At 61.0% G+C, this 27,366-nt stretch overlaps 1 protein-coding gene across 3 annotated transcripts; it reads left to right on the forward strand.

Annotated features, from left to right (window-relative positions):
* The first annotated feature begins 3,438 nt into the window (after positions 1-3,438).
* On the forward strand, positions 3,439-26,066 carry RAPGEF3 (Rap guanine nucleotide exchange factor 3). 3 transcript variants are annotated; one of them, XM_077870325.1, is made up of 28 exons: positions 3,439-3,633; positions 4,099-4,311; positions 10,241-10,294; positions 10,379-10,485; positions 10,854-10,975; positions 11,119-11,287; positions 11,823-11,907; positions 12,309-12,369; positions 12,480-12,556; positions 12,762-12,908; positions 13,411-13,523; positions 13,790-13,878; positions 14,181-14,259; positions 14,467-14,617; positions 14,696-14,778; positions 15,568-15,607; positions 18,135-18,216; positions 18,527-18,673; positions 20,511-20,608; positions 21,057-21,182; positions 21,263-21,444; positions 21,690-21,780; positions 21,883-21,933; positions 22,886-22,973; positions 23,378-23,442; positions 24,529-24,583; positions 24,676-24,747; positions 25,661-26,066. In XM_077870325.1, exons 1-28 carry the CDS (start codon positions 3,628-3,630, stop codon positions 25,777-25,779), a joined length of 2,772 nt encoding a protein of 923 aa, XP_077726451.1. In that variant the 5' UTR covers positions 3,439-3,627; the 3' UTR covers positions 25,780-26,066. The 3 variants fall into 3 exon arrangements, 2 of the variants coding, with proteins under 2 accessions (XP_077726451.1, XP_077726450.1); XR_013363861.1 differs by lacking the exons at positions 3,439-3,633; positions 25,661-26,066 and adding an exon at positions 22,022-22,140 and having other exon boundaries at positions 3,862-4,311; positions 24,676-24,705; XM_077870324.1 differs by lacking the exon at positions 3,439-3,633 and having other exon boundaries at positions 3,867-4,311.
* Positions 26,067-27,366: the final 1,300 nt, after the last annotated feature.

Consider the following 27,366-nt stretch of genomic DNA (forward strand, 5'->3'; position numbering starts at 1 on the left):
ACCCACCGCCCACCGAGGGCTGAATGTAACACATTATTCCTCCGTTGGCTCAACCGGAGCTGGTGGCTGATTGGATGTGGGGGAGAGATGGAGGGATCTAGCCGGTGGCCTAGGCTGCGGTGGGGCTCCTGGGGCAGGAGGAGGGAGTACAGACACGCCTACCTGAGAGGCACCCAGTGAAGATCCAGGAAGCTGTGGGCCAGGCAAGTAGACAGCTCAGCAAAGAGGCCCTGTGGGCAGAAGAGAGCCAAGTCCAGGCCAGGGGCCCAGAAGCTCTCTCTACCCAGAGAGCTCATCGCGTGGGTAGACCATGTCAAGGGGCCCTGCACTTCAGCCTACATCATCTGCCTCTCCCTCCGCTTCCCCCTGGAGCCTGTGCACCCAGTTATGGGGGAAAGGACTCTGGATATGGGTTTTTTCTCTTTCGTGGGAACTGTCCATGTATTTGAGAGGCAGGGTTGCAAAATGGCAAGCACATGAGACTCCTGATGGCTTGGGTAGAAGCATTCTCTGCTCTACATCTTCCTAGTTAGGGGACCTGGGGTCGGCCATCTGACCTTTCTGGTGTCTCAACTTCTGTCATCCGTGAAATGGGATGACAATAATACCTATCTGTAATGATTAAAAAAGTGAATGTATGTAAAGGATCAAGAGCAGGGCCTGATGCTGGGTAACTGTTATTATTTGTCTATCTTAACACGCCCCCAGGCATCTAATGACAGTCAGGACAGGGTGAAGGGTGCACCAGGGCAGGGCAAGATTGTTCCCCAGATGCCTCACCATCTGTCTTGGGGTGTCTTTCTCAGACACACTCCCCTTGTCCCCCACCACCTGCAGGCCTCTGCTCTGATTAAATATCTGTTGAGTGGCCATTCTGCTAGGCAGCCTTCACCCAGGAATCCTGAGCAAAACCCGGGGCCCATCATCTGCCTCGGTGGGAGGCAGGGGGCTTGCCTGCCGTAGTAAGAACAGGACAAGGGGGAGGTCCAATGCCTATGGTCCGCCCTGGCTGCCAGCGAACAGGCAATCACCTGGGCCAACCTCTCGGCCTCCCGGGAGAAGGGGAATGAGAAAGAGCCGTGAGAAAAGAAAGGCAAGGAAAAAATAGTGTTGAGAGAGAACACAGGTGGGGGGAAGGTGGGTTCGAGACACTTTGGTTTGCACTGATGTGAATGACTTTCTTTGGACGCTTGTACCTCCCACCCCAACCCCTGCACACACACTCAATTGCCCTTTCCATAGCTTTCTCTTTTGGGCATATGGTCCAAATTAGGAGAATGAATATGATGTAAAACAAGACAGGATAGCATGGTGGTTGAGTGGAGCCTGGCAACCCGGGTTGAAGCCCCAGCTCATCATTTGCTAGCTGGGTGACCTTGGCATGTCACTTAATACTTCTGAGCCTCAGCCTCCCCATCTATATAAAGTGGGAATAATGGCAGTGCTGCCTCACAGGGGAGCGAGGGGCAGCGATCACGAAACGCTTGGAACAGTGCCAGGCTCTTGTGGGCTACGGTGGCTTGCTGGGAGGTCTGCGGGCCCGCAGATGTCCTACTCCATTTCCCAGCTCCTTTTCCACCTGCCCAAGTAAGGGCAAGTATAAAGACGGAATGGGGGGGGGGCCTTTCTGACCCCTTTGCCAGTCCCCTGAAACTCCTCTGTTAAACCTTCCAGATCGGGTCACTAATCCCAGCAACCTAAAACCTCAACTCTCTTCTGCATGCACCCCTGTGGCCCCAGCCTCTTTTTCTTTCCTGCCAACAATTAAGCTGTTCTCCCTTCTTCCAAATTCCCAGAACTTGGGTGTGGGTTTGGGCCTGGGGCCAAACTTATTCTCAGGCTCCCCTCCTTTCCTGAAGGGGCATTTAAAACTCCATCAGGGGATCCCTGGGTGGCTCAGCGACTGGAGCCCGCCTTTGGCCCAGGGCCTGATCCTGGAGACTCCTGGAGACCCGGGATCGAGTCCCACCATCATTTCTCAAAACGTGAACCCAGCAGATAACCTTGGGGTATTTGCTCAAAATGCAGATTTTTCCATTTTCACGCCCATAGGACTGAATCTGAATTTGGGGGTGGGGGTGGGGAGAGGAGTATAGGACTGAATCTGAATTTGGGGGTGGGGGTGGGGAGAGGAGTATAGGACTGAATTTGAATTTGGGGGTGGGGGTGGGGAGAGGAGTGGAGAGGCTTAAAAACTTTCATTTTGATGAACTCCTCGGTGGATTTTTAAAATACACCTTACAACTGAGGTTTTTAATCACCGTTAAGATCTGTCTCCGAGAACACGAGAACATAATCATGGGTGGGAGATGGGGGCTCCCAGTCCCAAAGCAGGCGGGCCGGGATGCCTCGTTAGTGTCCCCTACCCGCCCCCCTCGGGTCAGGCAGGCTCAGCAGCAAAGGGATAGGGACAGGGACTGGGCCAGAAGAGTGAGTCCTAGAAGGCTGCGGGCAGGGCGTGCGACTCCCTTCCACCCCCCAGGAGCCACGGGCCCCCCATCCCGCCCCCTCGGGAGCTGCAGTGGGGCGCGGAGGGCGGTTGGGGCGTCTGCGCGGTGCTGGGGACCCAAGCCCGGGAGGCGACCCCAGCCCCAGCCTGCAGGGGGGGCTCTGCTACCCCAGGCTCTGCTCCCGCCGCCCCGCGGCCAGGGGGCGTGCCGGGGGCGCGGGTCTCCCACCCCCCTCCCCCCTCCCGCGTCCCGGGGGGCAGCCCCTGTTCTCCTCCCTAGCCTCAACTTCCCCACGGCGCCCGTGCGTGTGTGTGTGTGTGTGTGTGTGTGTGTGTGTGGTGGGGGAGGGGGAGCTCGGCAGCGGGATTCCCCGCGGGGAAGCAGCCCAGTCCCCTCCCTCCCCCCTCCCCCCTCCCCCCTCCCCCCGGGCTGTTCGGGACCCTGGACCGAAACAGGAGGCAGGACGCCCCCGGCCGGGAAGCGGCCCCAGCCCGGATTTCCCTCCCGGGTGGGGCCGCAATGACTCACCCCCCTCCCCCTTCCCCGGTTTCCTTGTTTGCATTTCTCCTCCCGGCCACGTGGCGGCCTGTGGCGCGGCTCAGCGCGGGGACCCCGGACCCCGGCACCCCGGCACCCCGGGACCTCGGCACCCCGGCATCCCGGCACGCGCCCCGCGCCGCTCCTGGCCCCGGGCTGCTCCGGCCCCCGCCCGCCCCGAGCCGCGACTCCTCCCCCTCCCCCCCCACCCCCCCCCGTCGGGCCGGGCGCCGCCTCCCCGCGCTCGCAGCGCGTCGCGGGAGGGAAGGGGCGGGCAGCGCAGGGGGTGTGACAGCTCCCGCCCGGCCCGGTGCCAGCTGCGGCCTCGCTTCGGCGCCCCGTGCCAGCTGGCTCATTCGTCTGGGACAGAGGCGGAGGCTCGGGGCTCCTCGCCGCTGGCTGGGGGGGCTCCCCCCACGCCCCCTGCGCTCCCCCCCAAGGGAGCCTCTCCCCCCCCACCCCGGCTGGCCCGTGGCCCCGCAGGCAGCAGGTCCAGCTAGGAATTAGCCCCGTTCACTTCGCCTGGGGCTCGCAGCCCGCACCCCTTCAGGAGCAGTCGGGGTCCCGCTGAGGGTCCCCTCCCCGCCCCGCCCCAGCCTTTTGCAAGAGCCTACAGGGCTGTGCAAGCTGGAGAAGGAATATGAAGGTGGGTAAGGTGGGGTCAGGGTGCGGAGCAGCAGGAGGGGAGGCTGACATGGTGGGTAGGGGGGTGGGTGGGGAGACAGTGCTGGGCAGGGGCCAGGGAGACGGGGGAAGATGGGCTGGAGGCGAAGCCGCATTTCTGGGGGCTCCAGGGAGTCCACAGCCTCATGCTGGGAGGTGGCGGGGATCCCTTGGAGGCCAAGGGCAGTGGGTGGGGCAGAAGTCCAAAGAGGCCCGGGAAGAAAGGCCGATGTCGCCGGCCAGCTGGAAGACCCCGAAGCGCGCCAGACCGGCAGGCCCCAGTGAAGGTCTTCCTGTCCCTCCCCCGGCTCCTGGCAGCCTTGCAGCACCTCCGCCTGACCAGTCCAGAGGCCTGCGAGGAAGTGGTTCTGCCTGGGGCGGTTGTGCCCCGGTCCGGCGGCCCCAGCCCCAGCCCCATGGCTCTCTGCCTCCCTTCCCTGCGTCACAGGTGGGCTGGCCAGGTGAGAGCCGCTGGCAGGTGGGCCTGGCCGTGGAGGACAGCCCGGCTCTAGGAGCGTCACAGGTGGGAGGCCTCCCGGACGTGGTGCCCGAGGGGACCCTGCTCAACATGGTGCTGAAGAGGATGCACCGGCCCCGAAGCTGTTCCTACCAGCTGCTGCTCGAGCACCAGCGTCCCAGCCGCATCCAGGGGCTCCGCTGGGTAAGTGCCCGTCGTCAGCCGGGGCCGGGCCGGGCGCCAGGGCTGCCGGACGGCCTGGCTGCTGCTGGGGGTGTCGGGGCTGCGGCTGGGCTGGACGGTGGGTGCAGCAGCCTGGTCGCCGTGTGCGTGGGTGGCTCACACAGCTGCACGCGTGTGGCTGTGCGCATGTGGTCCTCACATCTTACATCTTCCCGTGCTGGCGAGGGGGGAGGGGGAGGGGATTTGTCATTTACCTGTCACCTCCCTGCGCCGTGAGTTAGGTGCCAGCTTGTCCTCCGCGTGGAGGTGGGAGGCGTGTGTGAAATACTGGGGCCCGGGTCAAGGTGGAGGGGGAGGTAAGCTTGGCTGCTGTTCTGGATGTATCGCCGTGGCAACATTCTCCTTTAGGAGAGCGACTGAACTGCGCCAGTTCTTCTTGATCTTGGGGTGAGAGGTGGGCATGTGCGCGCTGCTTGGCATCTGGCTCTGGGGGGGGGGCTCAGGGGGAGGATTTTGAGGAGTTTGGAGACCGGAGCTGGGGTCTCCCTTTGCTGGGGAAGAACATCCTGGAGTTGAAAGAAAGAAGAAGAGGGGAGGAGGGGGGCACAGGGGGCACTGGGGAGGGGTGCAGGCTGGGGGACGGGATCCTGGTTGCAGGATCCAGATCCGCAGAGAAGCTCTCTCCGACCACCCAGACTTCCCAGAGTCACCTGAGATTCGGGGTGCGTCTATTCTGTGTGCCATGGAGACAGCATTGGGAGCGAGTGTAGGCTGCTGGGAGGGTACTCAGGCAAAGGGGTAGAGGGAAAGCAGGAGCAGGTGACAAAATTGGGAGAGCTTGTCACTTAGGTCTCTTATCTGCAAGTTCCTTTGAGGACAATGACCACCACCTTCTGCCTCTTTCCTCCTACCTCTTGCCCTACTGCCATTTATATTTATCACAATATGAGGCTGAGTGAGAAGAATGAGGTCTGCCAACGTGATGGTGCGGGGGAGGGGGGCTCCTCAATCAGAATTGAGAGGATAACCGAGGCGTCAGTCCCTAGCTCTCCCCCAAACCCTCCCTCCCTTCCTGGGTCTTCCCAATCAGGGACCTTTTAGGCCTGGGTCCTGCTCAAGATGGGGCTCCAGGGGGAGCACGGCAGCTGGCCCCTTCTGGGCTAAGCCATCTCCCCACCCCTCCAGGTCACTGGCAGTAGCTACTGCTTGGAGCCTGTGGGCTGGAACCCTCCCTGCCTCCTTCCCTCTCAGGCTATAATTACTTGTGCATTTCCTGTCCCCTTCCCAGCTTGTAGAGGCAAGGTGGGGAGTAGGGGAGAGGGCAGGTGCCAGGACAATGAGGTCACTGGAGGCTCCCCTGGGACCCAAAGTCTGGGACAGGCAGTGGAAGAGGCCGCCAGGCTGTCTCCTGACCCTCCTAACCCCCAGAATTGAAGAGCTGGGGTATGTGGAGAGGCTGGAAGGGTGATGTGAGAGTGGCTGGGATGTAAAGGGGGTGAAAGTCACAGAAACACAGCCCCTTTCCTGCCAGGTTTGTGGGGTGTAGGTAGGAATGGGAGGTTAAAGGGAACTTAGATTTTTAGGGCTAGGAGCAAGGGCCACACCCTCTCCTGGTGACCACCTCTGGGGAACGGGGCGGGACGCAGGGGATGCTGGTGAGGTGGTTTCAGCCCACTGCAGCCGTGTTTAAGAGGCTCTGGGGACCCGTGAAGTTACACATCTCACCTGTAGATGATGCGTTTGGCCTAGGAGGGGCTCACATGAGGGAACTGGCGGCTGACAGGGAGTGTGGACTTGCAGGGTATAGAAAGGGTGGATGTCCGTAGAGGGGTGGAGCCTAGGAGGACAGTGCCGGGAGTTGTTCAGGCCACGACAGCCTCTTAGAAAACGAGGGGGAAGCCCATCCACCCCCTGAGGCCTGAAGAGAGCACTTGCTGTTGCTACTAGATCAGGACAAGAGAAAATGAAAGCAGGCTGCAGCAGGGCGGCCTGAGGTTATGTAGGGAAAGGATTTACCAACTATGGTGCTGGAATGGGACGGAAGACCGCCTCCTCTGGAAAACATGAGAGGGAGAGGAGATGGTGTCCCATGTCTGGGAGCCGGAGAAGGATCAATTTATCTAGAGGCAGGGGCAGGATCAGGATACCTCTGGTGGGTCTCACAAGCTCAGAGAAGCCTGGGGTGCTTCCCTTTGAGTGATTGTTTTGGGGGAGGTGGCTCTCTTCTCTAACTCAGAAGCCATGCTTTCGTCCCGCCTGTCCAAACGATGGTCGCAGCTAATAGTTGTCTAATACTTGGGTCCCAGGCACTATTATAAGGGCTTTACCTCTGTCATATCAAGTAATTTGACAATAACCCTGTGAGATAGATGCTCGTCATCATCTCATTTCACAGATGAGAAGACAGAGGCACAGAGTGGCTAAGTGACAGTCCAGGGTTACACATCTGCTAAGAGACAAAGTTCGGTTTCTGTCCCTGGTGCTCTGGCTATGGAGCCCAAGCTCATGGTGTACTTTCTTTGGCTGCAGATTGTAACCCTGACACCCCGAAGCATCACCCCTCCCCATGCGTCCTCCCCCTTCCCCAACACACACAGCCCTGGCCTGAGACCCTAAGCCATGGCCCAAGGGAACTGGTCTGACAGGTCCCCACGAGGCTCTCTGGCTCTGCGCCAGCCCCTCCAGTGTGGCTCTGACATCGAGTGACAGGGAGGGAGGGTGGGGCAGGCTATGGTGCTGGTGCCAGGGAAGCTAACTACCACCTCCTCTTCTACCCTGAGTCCTTCCTGTCCGGGCAGGAGGGGACGCAGTGGGCGAAGGCCTTCACCCCTACCCATACCAGCCACTTCTCTCCAACTGAGAAGCCCTGAGGTGACACTCGGGGTTATCAGATCAGAGACAGGGTCAGCCGGGGTACAGCACTGCTTGCACTGTGTCCAGGTAAGAGGCCCCCATCATAAAATAATGAAGTTCAGTAAAGTTACTTAGTATTTACTAAGCGGTTACCAACAAGCCAAGCATCACTTTGAACGCTCCATGCTATTAACTCATTTGACCCTCATAATTGCCTTATAAGATCGTTCCTATTATCAGGAACTCCACTTTACAGATGAGGAGACTGAAGCACACAGAGGTTAATAAGCAGCCAAGGTCACACACCCGGGTGGTAATGGGGAACTGAGATTTGGATGGCGAGCCCCCCGGCCTTGACCTCATTCCCTGAATAGTACCACCACCACCCCCATCCTAGGATGTTCCCAGTGCAGAGAGGGACCCAGAGGGACCCAGAGGGACTACGATAACAAACCCATGGAATTTTGTTTAACGCAATGTTTTTCAAACTTATTTGCCCGTGGAACGTTCCTGAAGGCAGGATTTATCCGTCCGTAGCACCAAGTGGGGGAAACGTGAGGCCACGGAGGCGCCTGGGAGACGGTAGTGCGCAGCGGCTAAGGACCCGTGCTTTGGAATCAGACAGGCGTAGTGTGAATCCTGGGGCCCCCCTTCACCAACTCGGGACAGGTTAGAGAACCTCTGAGCCTCCCTCTCCTGGTGTGAAGGAGGAGCCAGGCGCCTCCGCCGGGGTCAGTGCTCCTTACTCAGCAGGATCTTGAATCCCTGAGTAGTTGTGTGACCCCCCGGTGAGTTACTCCATCTCTCTAGGCTCCCGCTCTCCTCGGCAAATTGAGAGGGATGCCTTCAGGAACCTTCCTTGGCTCTGATGGGCCCGCGCCCCCTTTCCTCTGACCCACATGCTTATTCCCTGGGCCAGGGCAGGAAATGGCTTCAACAAGCCTGGGGATCTGGGATCTGGGATCTGGGGTGTGCCCAGTCTGGCCTCATGAGCTGGCACCTCTCCTCCTGATGTGCCCTCCAGGGTCAGAATAATACCAGGAAGGGAGCGTATGCTGGAGCCTGGGTCGTGGGCACCAAAGAGAGCTGAGGCAGGGACCGGGGCCACCTGGACGTTTTGACATGAACAACAAGTCATTAGCACTCGGCACTGTTTGTTCCAACACAGGGGGCTGGCTGGGTAGCATTCCTGCCCTTCCTCCTTCCCTGGCTCCTCCTCCTCCTCCTCCTCCTCCTCATTTCCTGTTGCTAAGTCTCTAGGGCTCTGTGTCTGGCACCAGGCTGGGCCCCATGACCCGGGCAGGGATACCCTAGGGACACCTAGTGACTTCCGCCCAGCCCGGGGCCAGGCGCCTGTGTGTGCCAGACCTCAGGCCTCTGCCTGGCACACGGTGGGAAGAGGCCAGGGCCAGGACAGGGGGTTCTGGCCCCAGGCCTGCTTGTGCCCCAGCTCCCCAGCCAGGTCCTTTTCAGGGCCCAGTAGGAGAGAGAGCTGGTGAGAAGGGGGCAGGGGGAAGGGAAGGAACCAGGCAGGTGCGGTGGGTGGGGTGAGATCAAGAATGTGAGCACTTCTGCAGTTTACGCACGGCTGTCTGGCCACCCCAAGTACGCGTGACTGAGTTACACAGGCTCTTCACCCCAAGACTTCTGTTTCCTGAGTCAGAGAGGGCAGACAATCCCTGCTCCTCCGACTTTACATCTGGTCCTATTCTATGTAGGATCAGAGGAAATCACGGAGAGAGAGGTGCTTGGTGAACTGTAAGGTACTCACCCTTTGGGAGGGCTCAGGAGGGGACGGCGTCCTGTCCAGAGACGTCCACAAATTCCAGTTTTCAGGTGGCAGAAAAAGAAGGATCGTAAGGCGCTTTCATGGCCAACATCCCAGGACACAGGAGCCCGGGGTCCTGGATGGCTCAGTTGATCCCAAGGGCACAGAAGCCTTGTTAACGTGTTTCCTCGTAAATCCCGTCTTCCAGAGCCAGTCCTGGGTGCCGCCGAGTCTTACTCACTCTTGCAGGATTAGGTCTAGCAGCAGCGTCGCAGAGAGGATGGGGGCTCTCCAGCAAGCAGCCCGCCCTCGGCTTCGAAGATGAGTAATAATAGCTAACAAGTACCTACAACTCTATGCCGGGGAGTGCTTTAAGCATTCAACACACATTAACTCACAGAACCCTTCCCAAAGCCTCTGTATTGGTATTACGAGTGTTTTATAGATTTAATAGACTAGGAAACTGAGGCATGGAGAGGTTAAACCATATATTGGGGGTCACACTGCTGGTAAATGGAGGAGGAGCAAGGATTTGAGTCCAGGAGTCCCACAGTCTCGTGGCTGGGAACAAACCCTGGCTCGGGATTAGGCTTTGTGACCCTAGGCCAGGAGCATGGGGTCACAAAGTCTTGGGGTGAAGAGCCTGTGTTGCTCAGTCACGCATGCTTGGGATGGCCAGACAGCCGTGCATAATCTCCAGAAGTGCTCACATTCTCGATCTCACCCCACCCACGGCACCTGCCTGGTTCCTTCCCTTCCCCCTGCCCCCTTCCCCCTGTCATGGACCTTTTTTTACTTCCCATTCTCATGCTCTTTTTTTTTTTTTTTTAAGGTTTTTATTTATTTATTCATGAGTGACACAGAGAGAGGGGCAGAGACATAGGCAGAGGGAGAAGCAGGCTCCCCACGGGGAGCCTGATGAGGGACTCCATCCCAGGACCTCGGGGATCAGGCCTGAGCCAAAGGCAGATGCTCAACCACTGAGCCGCCAGGTGGCCCAACCATCCTCATGCTCTTTCAGCGCTCTCCCCTACACAGGTGTGGTTTACCTGGGAGCCTGGGCGCACCTGGGCCCTGAGTAAGCTGCGTGGGAATCTCACCTGTCGAGGTGCAGTGCTTGTGTCCAGGAGGACAGGGGTCTGGTGATAGGGTGGGAAGAGGCGGATGCCTGGCATAGAGGGGTGCTCAGGGAGTATCCGTTTATTGGTTGACTGAGTAGCTAAATGCATCTGTTTGGAGCTGGGGACAGGGCTAGGGGTGAGAGAGACGGGGATGGTCGGGGGCTGAGGTCCAGGAGCTGGCACTAACGGGCAGGCCCTCCCCCCCTAGACGCCACTCACCGACAGCGAGGAGTCCCTGGATTTCAGCGAGAGCCTGGAGCAGGTACCAGCTGGGCCGGGGGGAGCCGGGAGGGGACCTCAGGGCCTCGGCCCGGGGCCTAGCCAGCTCTGCTGCTCCCTGTCCTAGGCCTCCACGGAGAGGGTGCTCAGGGCGGGGAAGCAGCTGCATCGACACCTCCTGGCCACCTCTCCGACCCTTATCCGAGACCGGAAATACCACCTTCGGCTCTATCGGTGAGCACGGCCGTGTTCTCTCCCCTTTGCTCTGTGGCGGGCCTCCGAGCCTACCCCAGCTGCAGGCCTAGAAGGGTACTTCTCTGCCAGAAGGTTTGCCCTCCTGCCCGTTTTTTTTTTTTTTTTTAAAGATTTTATTTATTTATCTATGAGAGACACAGGGAGAGAGAGAGAGAGAGAGAGGCAGAGACACAGGCAGAGGGAGAAGCAGGCTCCCAAAGGGGAGCCCGATGTGGGACTCGATCCCAGGTCTCCAGCCTCATGCCCTGAGCCGAAGGCAGGTGCTGAACCGCTGAGCCACCCGGGCGTCCCAAGGCCCTCCTGCCTTTTCATTCTCCCCCTTCTTCCCGTCCCCTTACCTCTCCTAGGCAGTGCTGCTCCGGCCGGGAGCTCGTGGATGGCATCTTGGCCCTGGGCCTCGGGGTCCACTCCCGGAGCCAGGCCGTTGGAATCTGCCAGGTGCTGCTGGATGAAGGTGCCCTCTGCCATGGTGAGCATGGGCCCGGCGTGGGGGCCCCCGGACCGGGCAGTCCCGGGGAAGGGCGGTGGGGGAGGCGGGCGTCCTGATGGGGGCCTCGCACGCCCGCGGCCTCAGCTGGTCTCCGCCCTCACGCCTGGGCCTCTGCCCTGCAGTGAAACACGACTGGACCTTCCAGGACCGAGATACCCAATTCTACCGATTTCCCGGGCCGGAGCCAGAGCCCGCGGGCGTCCACGAGCTGGAGGAGGAGCTGGTCGAGGCCGTGGCCCTGCTCTCCCAGCGGGGCCCCGACGCCCTGCTCACCGTGGCCCTGCGAAAGCCGTGAGTCGGGTGCCCTGCGCCCCACAACCCCAGGCCTCGCCCGGCTCTCAGACTCCGTAGTCTCCGTAGTCTCTCAGTTTCATCCCTGAGAGGTTCTCTTATTCCTCGCTGTGTGATCTGGGGACCCCCCGGCCCACCTCTGAACCTGTTTCTTCCTTTGTAACCGTTGGTGGCGAGGCCGAGGGCCTACAAGGACCCTGCCCGCTCAGGGGCGGCGGTGGCCGAGAGGGGGTAGGCTTTGAGTCTGTGGGCAGGTCTGGGTTCAAATTCCACTTCCACAGGCCACTGGCTGGGTGGCCTCGGGGCTCTCCATGCCAGCTTCCTCTTCTGTCAGAGGAGGATAACGATGCCCACGTCGTGGGGGTGGTGGTGGTGAGGGTGGGCTGAAATAATGCATGTGAGGCACCTGGGGCTTGGCCGGTGCATGGTGGGCGCTTGGGAGCGATCACTGCTGGGGCCCGAGTGGCCCCAGGCCCAAGCGTGGTGGGCGACGTGGCTCCCATGCTCGCAGGCCCACGGTGCATTATGCCCGCAGCCCGGGTCAGCGCACGGACGAGGAGCTGGACCTCATCTTTGAGGAGCTGCTGCACATCAAGGCTGTGGCCCATCTCTCCAACTCGGTCAGCCCGCCCGCCTCCACCCTTTCCCCGGGGCCTCCTCTCCCTGGGACCCCCGAGGGCCCCACCTCCGAGCCAGGTGCTACTTCTCTGCCCTTCGGCCTGTGGCTTGGAAGTTTCCATCTCTAAAAAAAAAAAATTAAAAAAAATTTTTAAAAAAATTAAAAAAAAAAAAAGGAAGTTTCCATCTCATTTCCTATTCCTGGCATCCTTGTCCAAAAGTCCTCCTGCCTCTCCTAACCCATCGGGTCCCCCTGTGGTGTCTCCTGCTGAGTCCCAGGCACCCGACCTAGCCGCATCTCCGCCCCGCCCCGGGTACCTGTGCCCTCGGACCTAACTTCCCCCCAGCCCGGCCCCTCCTACCCTGGACTCGCACCACTGACCCTCTTCTCCCTGCCTCACAGGTGAAGCGGGAATTAGCGGCAGTTCTGCTCTTTGAACCGCACAGCAAAGCGGGGACCGTGTGTAAGTTGGACGGGGTGGGCAGGAAGCCGGGCACCAGCGGCCTGGTCGTGGTGGAGGCCGCGGAGCAGTGGAGGGTGACCCCAGGCGTGTCTGATCTGTGCTCCTCTCAGTGTTCAGCCAGGGAGACAAGGGCACCTCGTGGTACATCATCTGGAAGGGATCTGTCAACGTGGTGACCCATGGCAAGGTGAGTTCTGCGTCTCTCCCCACCCCCTGGGTGGCACCTGCTTCCCCCGTCCAAGCCCTCTCGGGCCGGACCTTGAATGAACCTAAGACTGCCAATCTCCCAGGTCTCCTCCTGCCTAGGGGGCTGTCCCCCGCCCCCTGTGGGTCTGCTCTGAGGAGGGTGAGGGGGGCGGCCTGGTGGGGCTGTGACCGAGACCTGGCTGCAGGGGCTGGTGACCACCCTGCATGAGGGAGATGACTTTGGGCAGCTGGCTCTGGTGAACGACGCGCCCCGGGCGGCCACCATCATCCTGCGAGAAGACAACTGTCATTTCCTTCGCGTGGACAAGCAGGACTTCAACCGTATCATCAAGGTGCCGTTGCTGAGGATGGGGAGGGCAGGGGACACGGCAGGGACGCCTCTTTGGAGAAGCGGGAGGGGGTAAGGGGCAGGGATGAGAGAGGGCCTACAGGGAGCAGGGAAGGTAGGGGCCAGAGAAGCTTAGAGGTGATGCTGGAACACGGGCATGTGAGGACGGTCAGTGAAACCCGAGAGCTCCAGCTCAGTGTGGGAGACCGTGGGTGGGGTGGCAGTTACAGAGGGGTGGGGGACCAAGCGTAATGGAGAGTGGGAGCCACAGAAGGAGGTCCCGGAGGGATGGGTGGAGGAGAGAGCTCAGCCTGCATGATGGGCAGGGCAGGGAGTGGGGCAGATCCAAGGTCATGGCCATTGAACCGGTGGGAAAGGGGCCGAATGTCCTTGCCGGAGCCTTGTGGGGCTCAGGGTCTGGGATGGGGTTGGGGGAAGATGCCCAAGGATGGGGGCGGGGTGGGTGGAAGGTGTGGACTGATACCTAGGTGTGGCCTGTTCTCCAGGATGTGGAAGCCAAGACCATGAGGCTAGAAGAACATGGCAAAGTGGTGTTGGTACTGGAGAGAGCCTCTCAGGGTGCCGGCCCTTCTCGCCCCCCGACCCCAGGCAGGAACCGGTAACACACCTGCCCAGCTCCTTCTGCACACCTTCTCTCTCACCCACCTTCTGTCCTTCTGTCTCCCAGTCTTTACTCCCTTCCCCCCATGTCTTACCCCTGGTGGGGGGAAGGCTAAGATGCACCCCCAGAGCCAGCTTTCCCTCCAACCCCAGGGTGGGACAGAGCTGGCAAATAGGGAAGGGTGATGGGATTCCTGATGTCTGTTCAGATGTGGGCAGTGGGGAGCGGTGGTGCACGTGCTATGGATTGGCCATCTCTGCTAGGTATACGGTGATGTCTGGCACCCCAGAGAAGATCCTAGAACTGCTGTTGGAGGCCATGCGACCTGATTCCAGTGCTCATGACCCAACAGGTAGGGGCCAGAGATACCCTGCCTGCTGTGTGACTCATTGGATGGGCAGTAGACTGGGCGAGGGCCAGACACCCTGAATGTGACATCACTGGGTGCTGGGCTAGTCCATTTGGCCAGTCGGCAGGATGTCCTCATTCCTGTGCTCTTGGCTGGGGTGGGGAGTGCTGTCATAGGGCCCGGGCATTGCTGGTATGTGGCCCATTATGAGGTGGGGAGAAGGGGCACCCCAGCTCTGCGTATGTCTGTGCTCAGTAGACGTGCCCTCTGACGCTCCCTCCTGTTCCCCTGTCCCTGCCCTCCAGAGACATTCCTCAGTGACTTCCTCCTGACCTACAGCGTCTTCATGCCCAGTGCCCAGCTCTGTGCTGCCCTCCTGCACCAATATCCTTCCGGCCCCAGGGTGACGAGGATGTTGTTTGGAACAGGGAGAAGGGATCGCCTGCAGCACGGCTGTGCTGAACCCTCCGAAGTACCAGCCTCATGCCCAGGCCAGCCTGTCCGTGGGTCCTGGGCGTCCTTGCCCCTCCTTTGCCTGAAGTGTGGTGGGTAGCCCGGTTGGATGTTGTGGTTCCCTTGACTGGTGCCCACCTTCCACGCGGAGCCCTCGGGAGGCAGTGAGCAGGAGCACAGCACCTACATTTGCAACAAAAGGCAGCAGATCCTGCGGCTGGTCAGCCAGTGGGTGGCCCTGTATGGCCCCATGCTCTACACCGACCCCGTGGCCACCGGCTTTCTCCAGGTACCTGGGGGCGAGGCAGGGCTGGACGGGGCTGTAGGCACAGCTACATCCGTGTCAATGAATCTCGGCTCCTCCCAGAAACTCTCAGACCTGGTGAGCAGAGACACCCGGCTTTGCATCCTGCTGCGGGAGCAGTGGCCAGAGAGGCGGCGACACCACAGGTGATGCTTTTTGGCTCTGAGTTCACTTTGCATATGCACGGCGGGGACCCAGCACCAACTCTGGAGCACCCACACAAACCCGAGGCTTGAAATCCAGGCCGCACCACCCGTGGCCACGCTGCCCTGGGCACGTCCCCCCTCGCCGGGCTTTGGGGTCCCGTCTGTCACACTAGGAGAGCGCCTGTCTCCCAAGGATGGAATCCTACAGGGCCTTAAGGGCCCGGAGCGGGGCCCTGTGGGCGGTGTGCCACGCGAGAGTGTCGGCTGTGGTTGCCCATTTGTCCGGCCCTGCTCATTCTCAGCAGCCCCTCACCGGTCCCCTGGGCCTCACCCTCACGCCGGGTCACGCGTCCTCCTGCGCCACCCAGGCGGGCACTCTCCCGAGCGCACCTGCTCTTCCCACTTCTCCATTCTGCTCCTACTCACCCCTGAGCCCCGTCCTGCCGGCCTCCCTCGGGCCTCTCCTGGCCTTCCCGGCCATCCCCATGGGGCCAGGTGAGGTTCAGGGAGAGCTCCCCTCCAGTGGCACCTGCCCAGTCTGACACTGGGGCACATGCCTTCGGGGAACGCCCTCGCCTTCCGCCGCGGGCCTGGGAGGATCACAGGATGCACAGGCTGGGTTCCAAGCCTAGCTTTGCGCCTCTCGGCTGGTGCTTGCTGCGTCTGCACACCTGGGCGGCTGCTGAGGGCAGATGGAATCCAGAGCCAGCGCCTGGCCCTGCCCCCGCCCCGTCCTGCCCTGCCTGCAGGGGTCCCTGTATCTCATTGCCCTTCTCGCTTGCTCCCCAGGTTGGAGAACGGCTGTGGGAATGCATCTCCTCAGATGAAGGTGTCTGCGCGGACCAGCTCCTCCCTCTTGTGTCTGGCCCCAGCTTCTTTCCTCTGTCCCTCCTTTGGCCTCCACCCCCGGGGCTCAGCCTGGGAAGGATCCCCACCCACAGACACACCCCGGGGGCTGGGATAGGAGTTCACAGAACAGGAACTGTGTGTGGCTCGGGCCAGGCCTCGTGGGAGACACAGAGGGCGAGGGTCACGCCTCCACCCCTGCCTCCCCCCCAGGGTCTTCTGTTGCATTGGGGAGGTCAACCATGTTCACAGAGCCAGGTAGCAGTTGGGGGGGTCAGTGAGGGATGATGCCAGCCAGCATTCTGGGAGCCAGAGATTTCTAGCAGAATGCTGGGAGAAAGGACTGGAAAGGTAGGATGGGGCTGGTTTCCAGGCCCTGCCCCTCCCTGCTGGAGACTCTCACAGGCTCCTTCTCTGGATTATCAGCCGAAAAGCTGGTTTCCACCTGAGGGCCTGGAACTTTCTTTCTCTGGCTCTTTGTGCTCCCCCCCCCCTTGTCTTTCTGACCTAGCCAAAATGTTGGGTTCTCAGAGAGGCCCCTGCCCCCATCTCCCTATCCCTAGCCCCTCCCCAACCCCCCGCCCCTGCCAAGGGGTCTTCTATGATTCTCTTCAAAGCATTAGCACCAGGTGGAGCTGTTTTCTTTGTCGCTTGCTTATTGCCTGTCAGTGCCTGTCACATGCCACTGGAATCCTGGCTTCAGGAGTGAGGGGTCTGGACCTCTGTTTCCCCAGGGCTCCCACGCTGCCTGGCTTGTGGCTGATGCTCAGGGATGAGTGTGGAATCACCGTCATGTGTGTGCCGGGCTCGGTGCTGGGTGCCGATGGTGCAGCTGTGGGGGGAGCCACCCCTGGCCTCGTGGGGCTCACAGTCAAGCGAGGGCCAGAGCTGCCGCGCAGTGTCATGATGTATAATGGCAAAGGCGGGGGTCTCTGAAAACAGAGAAGGGAAGGGCTGACGCAGGGTCAGGATCAGGGACAGTGACCACAGGAGCTGAGAGCTACAGGGCGTAGTCAGGTTCAAGGGGGTGGGGAGTCCACCCAGTAGGGACCCCGCAGGTGGGAGTGTGGGACGGAGCCACCAGAGGGAGGCACGCGGGGGCCATGGCATGTAGGGCCCTGTGGGCCATGGTCAGGGGTTTGGTCCTTGTCTTCTGAATGATGCGAGCCACGGAGCCAAGGTCGAGTGGGTGCTCTGAGTAGGGAGCCCGATGGGGGCCTTGAAGCTGCACTAGGAAGGTGACCCCGTCAGGCAGATTGGGAGGGGAGCGGGGGCACACGAGGGCTAATGGCTAACAGTGGAGAATGGTTGGGCCATTGTAGCACACAGGAGGGAGGCAGCTGGGCAGGTGGAACTGGGGTTTGGCCTGGGCCGGGAGGAGGGGCTCACAGGAACCCCCAGAACAAGATGATAAGCTTGGGGGAAGCCGGGTGGGGGCGGTCGGGGTGGGGGGCAAGGAGACGCAGGAACGCACGCCGGGGAGAATGGCTGGCAGCAGGATGAGGTTGGTCGGAGGGAGGCGTTGAGTTTGGGGTGATGGAGCCCAGGGAGGGAAGCATCCAAGGGGGTGCTTGAGGGCAGGGCTTGGAAGAGAGGGCGACACTGGCGGTCTGTCCCCGTGCGGGGGTGGGGGGGCGAGGAGAGCTCTGAGACTTGGAAGTGTCGACACGGAGCATCCGGAGGGTCTGCTGCATTCAGAGCTGGGAGGGGGAAGACTCCGACGGGAGTTGGAAGGACAGCTGGCGGGGCCCACGAGGAAGGCCTGCGGGGCTGGACAGGACAGGGCAGCCGGGTGTCGCTGGATCGCGGTGCAGACCGAGGGATTCCAGCACGGGTTTCCAGGATTCCAGCTCTGCTACGTAGCAGCTCTGTGGCCTTGGGCGTGTTACTAACCTCCCCGAGCCTCACTTCTCTCATCTATGAAAGGGGAAGAAGAAGAATATTTTGGTCAAAAAGCTATTGTGAATATTTATTTTCTTTTAAAAGATTTTATTTATTTGTTCATGAGAAACTCAGAGAGAGAGGCAGAGACACGGGCAGAGGGAGAAGCAGGCTCCATGCAGGGAGCCTGATGTGGGACTCGATCCCGGGACCCTGGGATCACGCCCTGGGCCGAAGGGAGGCACTCAACCGCTGAGCCACCTGGGCGTCCCTATTGTGAATATTTAGGTCCTTAGAATTAGCCTGTGCCTTAGCCTGGCACACAGCAAATGGACAACTAGCCGCTGGTAGCCAGGGGAGGAAAAGGAAGAGAAACCCAGGGCCGAGAGCTGAGGTGTGCCCATATTAGGGCAGCTCCGGGCCTGTTTGGCAAAGGGGTGGCCCCCGCACACAGGGGCGCTGACCTGCCTTTCCTCGGGGAGCCTTGGTGCCTGACGCCTCACCCTGCCCAGGTCCACGCAGCTGGTGGTGTGTATGCCGTGTGGCCCCATGCTCCCGGGGACAGAGTCCTCTGCCCGGCTCTGCGCGCTCCTCGGTGTCCTCTGGGCCTTACTTTCTTCTCCTCTCAGGCCAGGAACATGCCTGTTTGGCTCCCCGGCCAGGACCTGCCCCTCCTCTGCAGCAACCGTGCCATTCGAGTCGGGGACAAAGGTTGGTGGTCCCCGCCAGCCAGGCGTAGCTGCGGCCTGCTGTCGTCACCCTGACCTTAGTAGGCCTGGCCGAGGGGGGCACGCCGTTCTCCTCGGGTCTCTGTTCCAGGCTGCCAGATAGGGTGTGCCCCCCGGGGCCTCCCTCCCCGCAGCTCAGGTTCCCCCTCCCCAGGGGATCCACAGGCCTCCCCCCTCTGCCACGCACCGTCCTGCCTCCTTGGGCCCCTCCCGCTGCCACACTTGCGCGCTCACTTCTGGGTGCGGGGGTCAGGAAGCCCCTTCCTGCAGCCCAGCCCAGTCTTCCTCCCCAGTCCCCTATGACATTTGCCGGCCGGACCACTCCGTGCTCACCCTGAAGCTGCCCGTGACGGCCTCGGTGAGAGAGGTGATGGCAGCGTTGGCCCAGGAGGATGGCTGGACCAAGGGGCAGGTGCTGGTGAAGGTCAACTCTGCAGGTGGTGAGTTGGGTCTCTGGGTGGGGGTGGCCCTGAGGGAGGGGCCCTCAGATCCCTGCCCAGATTCCCCCCCGCCCCCCGAATTGAGATCATTATTTTGACCGTCTTCATCAGTGTTAACGATGGTTGGCATTTGAGAGCAGCTTATGTCTCTCCAAAGTGCTTTGCGTGTGGTGCCCCAGAGCCCTGCTGGAGCCCCGCCCGTTAGCCCCCTGTCTGTGTGTCCGTGGGCAGGAAACTTCATCTCTTCTGCTCTTTTCAGCATCTGTAAAATGGGGTGATAGGCGTGCCCCCTGCACAGAGGAAGCCTGAGGATTGAGTGAGCTTATCTATTCTAGGGTTGGGAACGGCCGCTGGCGCGACGCTTCCTACAGAGGTTTTGGGGTTATCATGCTCATTCATTCGTTGTACCCTAGTACCAGCCTTAGGAGACAGGTGCTTTCACCCTATTTTCAGACAAGGAACCTGAAGCTCAGGGGGATGAGGCAATTTTCCCAAGTTCGCACAGCAGGTGAGAGTGTCCGGCTTTGGAACCGAGGTGGCCTGCCTTCATTTTGTCAGTCAGCAAACGTATTTGAGAGTCAGCTGCGGGCCAGCAGTGGGTTAGGGGCTGGAGGTGCCACGGCAGGTAAGAGAGAAGCCTGGCGGTTAAGAGCATCAACGGCACCCCCAGACCTGGGCTGGGATCCCAGGGGCCCCTGCTGACTGGCTGTGTGATCTGGATCCAAGCAGGACACTCACCCTCTCTGAGCCTCCGAGTCCTCGTGTGTCACATGAGCGCTACAGCTGTGCCCATCACACAGGACTGCTGGGGCCAGCAGAGGAGAGCAGGTGCACATAAAACCCTTAGCACGGGGCGCAGGACATGCAGCCTGAGAGTTCCCGAGACCTGCTTTCAGGGGACCTGGGCCACCGGAGACCGCTGTTGGTTCTCCGCTAGGAGGACCGGAACTAGGGGCAGCCAGGGAATAAGGGCTGGGAGAGGAGGCCAGAAAAGCAAGCTCTTCTCCCCCTTGGGGAAGTGGGGAGACCGGATGAGGTCGGGGTACCTGTGCTCTGGTCTGGGGAGCACCGCCCTCTGGTGGCCACCCGGACACTTGCCGCTGCCCAAGGACAGGAGAGCCTACTACGCGGCCGGAACTCTTGAGATCACCGCCCCGGGTGACCGATATTTTTACTACAAATCCCCTGCTATGTGTGTATTTGCTTAAAAGTCATATACATATATTCCCACACTCGCATTATATAATCACGGAGCAACCCACAAAGTAGAAATGCGGAACAGATGACAAAAACAAAGTAGAGGAGCTGTTACTGTTTGGACCCATGATGGTCTTGCGTATCTTACTTTGGAGGCTCCTGGTCTAAGACTGGGGGTTCAAACATGCCTAGAAACACTGGCTCAGTCAGTAGACGCTGCTGCAGGTCAACACCAAGCCCTGGTGAGGCACTTCCCAGTGTTCCAAGGGCCGTTAGATGCATCGGGTACGTGTCACCACAACGTACATAAATCAACCTGTTAGACTCGTGAGTAGTCAGGGTGGGTCTTGCTGTCTCCACTCGACAAAGGAGGAAGCTCCGGGAGGCTCCAGCGTTGCCCGGGTTCTGCTTGTCTCGCTAACAATCCTTTTTCGTCTTCCTTGGATGTGCAGGCGTAGGCACCTGTGCGTTTAGAGCACCTGCCCAGAGCTCCAACCGGGCTTCTGGGAGAAGCGACCTCGCGGCCTCCCACATGGGGCTTCCACCCTGCCTTTGGTGGCTCCCTGGCCTCCGTCTCTGCCAACCAACCCCCGCCCCCCACCACCAGCCCAGCCTGGTCCAGCCTTTGCTGTCTTTGCAGATGCCATTGGCCTGCAGCCGGATGCCCGTGGTGTGGCCACATCCCTGGGGCTCAACGAGCGGCTCTTTGTTGTCAACCCACAGGAAGTGCATGAGCTGGTAGGAACAGGCACGGGGCCAGGGAAGAGCTGTTTGGGGCCGGACAGAGGTGCGTGCAGGGGAGGGTCACACAGGGAGGAAAGAAGGGCCTGGCTCTGACTGCTGCTGGGTCTTAAGAAGGAAGTGGAAGGAGAGGGCCTCGGCTGATGGAAGGTTCCAGCTGCTGGGGAAGGGAGAGAGCTGGTTGAGAGCTCTCAAGGGAAAAGAAGACCTCTCCTCATTGCGGGTTCCCCAGGAGGCAGGAGCCCTACAAGGAGGGGGTCTCAGCATTGGGGAGCTGGCAGGAGGATAGATGCCTTCTTGGGAAGCCCTCCTCCCGGTAGACCCTTTCCTCCCCGACATCCCTGTGACCATGGGGATGGAGTCCAGCCCCAAACTCTCTCCTCCTACCCTGAGCCTGCCCCCTGGATTCCTCAGGTACCCCTCCTGGGCTCTCTTGTACCCACAGACCCCACACCCCGAGCAGCTGGGGCCCACCGTGGGCTCTGCTGAGGGCCTGGACCTGGTGAGCGCCAAGGACCTGGCGGGCCAGCTGACGGACCACGACTGGAACCTCTTCAACAGTATCCACCAGGTGCGGGGAGCGGAGCTGAACGGGGTGGGGGAGGGCGCCCGGCCTGGAGTGGGCTGATCTCTCCTGCTGTCCCCTACCAGGTGGAGCTGATCCACTATGTGCTGGGCCCCCAGCATCTGCGGGACGTCACCACTGCCAACCTGGAGCGTTTCATGCGCCGCTTCAACGAGCTACAGTACTGGGTGGCCACAGAGCTGTGTCTCTGCCCTGTGCCGGGCCTGCGGGCCCAGCTGCTCAGGAAGTTCATCAAGCTGGCTGCCCAGTGAGTGCCAGTGGGGTGGCTGGGTGTGTGGCGGGGTCCCTGGTCCAGATGTTGCCAAGTCCGCCATCCGTCCCCTTGCTTCCCTGGGTCTCCCAGAGGCCCTGCCTCCCTACCCACCTAGCCCCGGCCCCCACAGAGGCCGTGCGGGCCAGGCCTGATCCCGGGCCCCAGGCTGCCTGTTGTCTGTGTGGAACTCTGCGGGCCTGGCCATGTCCCCTGACGACCTCTGGGTCTTCCACTCACAGCCTCAAGGAGCAGAAGAATCTCAATTCCTTCTTCGCTGTCATGTTTGGCCTCAGCAACTCGGCCATCAGCCGCCTGGCCCACACCTGGGAGGTAGGTGTGAGGCAGAGAGCCCGTGCCCATCCTGGGGGGGCTGCTGAGGCATGGGGCTCCCTCCCCAGAGTGGTGATGGCTCCATCTGCCCCTCCTCCACAGCGGCTGCCCCACAAAGTCCGGAAGCTGTACTCGGCCCTCGAGAGGCTGCTGGTGAGTGCTGGGCCTTGGCTCCTCCTTCCAGAAATCCCTGGCTCTGGGCTTCCCAGCAGCCCCTCTACCTGTCTTTGACCACTTCCAGGGTTTCCAGCCCTGGGCCAGAGCCAGGTTGCCTCTGGGCTGTGAGTCTGGGGAACTGGCTGAGGAATGGAGTGTTAGCAGTATGATGGGGTGCACAGTGTATTCTATCTCTCAGTGTGGGTAAGTATGGCGGGGCCGGGGGGGGCCTTGGCTGTGTGGCCAGCAGGTCCTGTATGAAGACCAGGACAGGGCGCAGGTGGTGTCTGGCCTTGGGCTCCGAAGCGCCGGGGGAACGTCGGGGGAACGTCAGGGGAACGCTGGTCCCCGGCTGACCTGCCTCAGTGCCCCGGAAGCAAGTGCTGGCACCGGGCCCCACGGTGGGCCAGGGCCTGTCAGTGGCCCCTCAGGAGGTGCTGACGAGGCTAGACGAGGCCAGAAGATGAGGGAAGAGCTAAGGAGCTGCCTGCCCCTCCCACACCCCTGCCAGGATCTGCCAGGGGGTTAAGAGGTTTTGAGGGTGCTCAGGAGAGAACTGGCACAAAGGGGCTTTTATCAGCCCGGCTCTGAGCTCTTGAGAAAAAAATTCACCTTGTGGACTCAAGAGGTTCAGAGGAATTTCCCCACTAGAGAGGGACAGGGACAGAGACAGGAGAGAGGGAGAGGGAGAGAGAGTTTTCCATGAAACCCCAGAGCCCCTGGGATAAATGGCCCCGACGAGTGCTGGAGGGGGTAGCAGGAGGCCCGGAAGCCGCATGCGCAGACTGCTGGTTGCCCTTCGCCTTGGGTCCCCTCCGGTCTGCTGGGTGACACCTGGGGCCCAGAGGAGGCAGAGCTCCGAGGGGACTGTGTCTGGTTGTGTCGTGGTCCGCGGTGGGTCATGCCGAGCGGGGCCGTCCCTCCCTCACTGTGGCTTCTTCCCTCCCAGGACCCTTCGTGGAACCACCGAGTCTATCGACTGGCCCTCACCAAGCTCTCCCCTCCCATCATCCCCTTCATGCCTCTTCTTCTCAAAGGTGAGTGGACCAGGGCTCACCTCGCCACCTCCACCCACCCGTTCCTGCGCCTGTCTGGATGTCCTCCCGACATCCAGGGGTGCTGGGGGGCACAAATATGAATTCAGGGTTCACAGGCTAGAAGCAGGTGTTGTGACAAGTGCTGGTGACAAGCAGGTGTTGTGACAAGTGCTGGCTAGAAGCAGGTGTTGTGACAAGTGCTGGTGACATCAGATGGCCTCTGACATGAGGCCCAAGAGACACAGGGAAATTGCTCTGGGAGGTCAGAGGGGAGCCAGAGGAGGAGGAGGGCAGTGCAGGGCAGGGACAGGCCCAAGGCCCCCATTATCGGCCCTTCCCCCTTCCTGGGCTGCGGGATGGGGAAGGAGTTCGGGGACCTCTAAGCAAAACCCATCTCTCCGCAGACATGACCTTCATCCATGAGGGGAACCACACACTGGTGGAGAATCTCATCAACTTTGAGAAGATGGTGAGTTCGGGGAGAGTGGTGCTTGCCCCTCCGCCTGCCCCAGCGTGGGTTAGGGGATAGGACTGTGGCCTTGGAAGGGGGCCGGGGGGCGGGAGATGATCTAGAGTTGTTATTTTTTTTTATTTTTTTTAAATTTATGATAGTCACAGAGAGAGAAAGGGAGAGAGGCAGAGACATAGGCAGAGGGAGAGGCAGGCTCCATGCACCGGGAGCTCGACGTGGGACTCGATCCTGGGTCTCCAGGATCGTGCCCTGGGCCAAAGGCAGGCGCCAAACCGCTGCGCCACCCAGGGATCCCTAGAGTTGTTATTAATAACACAAACCTGAATACTCCTTTTATTTATTTATTTTTAGTTATATAATTATTCTTATTTCTTTCTTTAAGGTTGCTTTTTAAAAAAATTTTTGTTGTTGTTGTTGGAGTTCAATTTGCCAACATGTAGCATAACACCCAGTGCTTATCCGGCCAAGTGCCCCCCTCAGTGCCCGTCACCCAGTCACCCCCACCCCCCGCCCACCTCCCTTTCCACCACCCCTTGTTCGTTTCCCAGAGTTAGGAGTCTCTCATGGTCTGTCTCCCTCTCTGATATTTCCCACTCATTTTTTCTCCTTTCCCCTTTATTCCCTTTCACTATTTTTTATATTCCCCAAATGAATGAGACCATATAATGTTTGTCCTTCTCCGATTGACTTACTTCACTCCGCATAATACCCTCCAGGTCCATCCACGTTGAAGCAAATGGTGGGTATTTGTCATTTCTAATGGCTGAGGAACATTCCATTGTATACACAGACCACACTCCTTTATCCTGAATACTCCTTTTAAAAAATAGCCCCTGCCTCGCTCCCTTGCATACTGGGGCAGACAGCCTTAATTAGCTCACCCGCTCTAAGCCCTTCTTGGTCCCTGGGGTTTCTCCCAGGGGTCCCCACCGGGACTTTGGGTGTGCTGGGGGCACACAGACGTGGCCCCATCTAGTCCCTAGGAGCACGCCCACTCAAAGGGGCTTGGTTCCCAGCTGCCCCACGGGCCACGCCAGGGTCCTGCCCCTCGGGCCTGGTCTTACGTCCTTACTTTACCTGCAGAGAATGATGGCCAGAGCCGTGCGGATGCTGCACCACTGCCGAAGCCACAGCAACGGTGAGAGGACTGGTACCCCCTACCCCACCACGTCCCTTTCCAGCCTCCGGCTTGGCCCTGTGTCCCTGACTCCCGCCTCTCACCCCACCCAGTGCCCCTCTCACCACTCAGAAGCCGCGTATCCCACCTCCACGAGGACAGCCAGGCAGCAAGGACATCCACGTGTAAGTGGGGCAGGGCTGGGGGCTGACAGGTCAGCCGGGGCTGGCATTTACAGGCACTTGGTCTGTGATGCTGTGAGCCCTTCCCGCCGCCTCTCCGGGGTAGGTGGAGAGTCATCCCCCCGGTTAAAGATGCACAAACAGGCCCGAGTCCTGGGAGGCTGGGGTACAGCGAGAGAGCCGGGGACCCAGGCACTCTTACTCTAGGCCTGATTTGTTTAATTGGCCTTCCGTTGCATGAAGAGGGATTAATCATAGTCCACGGTCCGTACACCACTGTCATCATGGACCCTTTATTTTACGTCCGTGATAGTACAGTGAACACTGCTGGCCCAAGGCAGGCAGCGGCCCATTGGCAGTCGCCTCCTCTCCCTACATAGCGTTCCCTCCTCCTGTGCCACTGTAACCTGTTTACGTAGATACATTTATATGGGCGCCTCTACATACACATATATACAGGCTTTCAAATGCTTCATCTATAAATATTATGAGAACCAAATGTTCCTTTTTTTAAAGATTTTATTTATTTATTCATGAGAGACACACAGAGAGAGAGGCAGAGACACAGGCAGAGGGAGAAGCAGGCCCCACGCAGGGAGGCGGATGCCGGACTCGATCCCGGGTCTCCAGGATCAGGCCCTGCGCGGAAGGCAGGCGCTCAGAACCAAATATTCTTTAGTAGCAGTTGTTTCTGAATTTAGGACAAGGGGCATCACGCTGTGTGCCATCTCGGGGCCCTGTTGTTTTCAGGCTCTGAGCCCCTAACCACACTTCCGCCCCAGGTTGGAGGGGTGGGCAGTCTTCAAGACCGGCTGCGGAGCGGCGGGGTGGGGGGCAGCCAGGCCCTCTGCTCCTTGGGGGGAGGCGGGGCTCTCCGCGGCCCGGGGTCACCCTGACCGCGCCCCCCACCCGGCAGGCTCCGAGCAGTCCCTGAGCACCCGGAGCGCAGCCAGCACCTGGGCGTACGTCCAGCAGCTGAAGGTCATCGACAACCAGCGGGAGCTGTCCCGCCTGTCCCGCGAGCTGGAGCCGTGAGCGCCGGGCTGGAGCGCCCCGGGGGCAGGACGGCCAGGGCTGGAGCGCCCCGGGGCAGGACGGCAGGGCTGGGGCGGCCCGAGGCCGGGCGGGGCTCTCCGCGGGCGCACCGGGCCGAGCGGGCGGCGGAGGGGCCGCGCCCTGCGATGACCGGTGACCGGGGCCGGCGGCCAAGAGGACCTCGGAGTGGACGGCCGCGGCCCCAGGCCAAGGAACGGGCGGAGCGCGGAGCAGGCGCTGGGACTCTGTGTTCAATAGAGAGCTCTCGGCACCAGGCTCTTCCCGGATTCTGTGCCTCCAGGCTTTGTCGTCAGGCCCCAGGGGACGCGCGGAGGGCGGGGCGGGGCATGGCCCTGGGGTGCGCAGCGGGGGCGGGGGGCAGTAGGGGGGATGGGGGAGCGGCAGTGGGGAGCGGCAGGGATGGGAGGGGGAGCCTGGGGGGAGCGGCGGGGGGGGGATGGGGGTGGGGGCTGGGGGGGCTGGGGGAGCGGCAGGGGTGGGCAGGGGGTGGGGTCTGGGAGGAGCGGCAGGGGTGGAGGGAGGCAGGGGTGGTGGTGGGGAGCTGCAGGGGTGGGGGGGAGGGCCTGGGGGAGCGGCAGGGGTGGACTGGGGTGGGGGTCCGGGGGCCTGGGGAGTGGTCCTGCTTTTCATCCCAGGGCCCTGGAGCCGGAGATAAACAGGCGGGTAGGCAGGTGTGGCCGGGGCTGCGTGTAGGGGAGTGGTGATCCCCAGGGGCCTTGCAGCTTCCAGAAATTACCCGGTGATCTGAGGCGGGCCCTGCTGGGCTGGGGAAGGCAAGGCCCTCCCAACCCCAAGAGCCCGGGTGGACCCAGATGGGCTGCGAGCCGTCCCCGCGCTGCTTGGTCCCCGGGACTGCCTGCCGTCCACCCCTGACCCCGGGCCTCGGCCGCTGCTGGGCCTGGAGCCCCTGCGAGCGCCCCCGCCGTGGTCTGAGACCCCGGTACAGTCCGGCTGCAACTGGCTTCTTGGCCGGCCCCTCCTGGCCGCAGTGCTGTCTGTCCATCTGTCCCTGTCTGCAGCCCGGCTCGGCCTGCTGGGTGGTCCTCGGGGACATGGCCAGTGACAGAAGGGCCGCAGAGGCCTAGCAGGCCCCCGGGAAACCCAGTTTCTTGAGAGGGTCCCAGCCAGCTCTGCAGCATTCAGGCCTCGCCCCTGCCCTCCGCACTGCCTCCCACCCAGGGGGCTCCTGTGGGGAAGCCTCAGGCGGGGCCTCCCACCTCTCTGCCTCCTGTGACCCTGAGCCCGGCAGGGGGTGCTGGGCCTCTCTGCCTGGGGGGGACCCCAGGGTAGGCATCGAGCAGCAGGGCCCTCGGGCATCTGGGGGAAGTGGGCCCATACCTGGGGGTTGGCAGGCAGCAGGTGTGGCCCCATATTGCTCAAGTTCCCCTCCCCTCCCCGCTGCACTGCCAGACCTCTGACCCCTGAGGTCGGGACACACAAGCAAGCTGCTTCCGGAGAGGGTTAGAGCCTTTGGCAGGAAGCAGCACAGCTGGGATTGTACCTCCGGTTTCTGAAAGAATCACAGCGAGTTGAGGAACGGTTGCCCGCCTCCATTTCTCCATCTGT

The sequence above is a fragment of the Canis aureus genome, chromosome 25 (assembly GCF_053574225.1).
Source record: "Canis aureus isolate CA01 chromosome 25, VMU_Caureus_v.1.0, whole genome shotgun sequence".
Lineage (NCBI taxonomy): Eukaryota > Metazoa > Chordata > Mammalia > Carnivora > Canidae > Canis > Canis aureus.

What these genes read in the sequence shown, in the direction of transcription:
- RAPGEF3 (XM_077870324.1), top strand. Translation starts at nt 3,880, where the DNA reads ATGTCGCCGGCCAGCTGGAAGACCCCGAAGCGCGCCAGACCGGCAGGC. An exon ending in ACCGTGGCCCTGCGAAAGCC is followed by an intron (nt 11,288 to 11,822) that starts GTGAGTCGGGTG and finishes TTATGCCCGCAG; the next exon opens with CCCGGGTCAGCGCACGGACG. An exon ending in TTCATCAAGCTGGCTGCCCA is followed by an intron (nt 21,445 to 21,689) that starts GTGAGTGCCAGT and finishes TTCCACTCACAG; the next exon opens with CCTCAAGGAGCAGAAGAATC.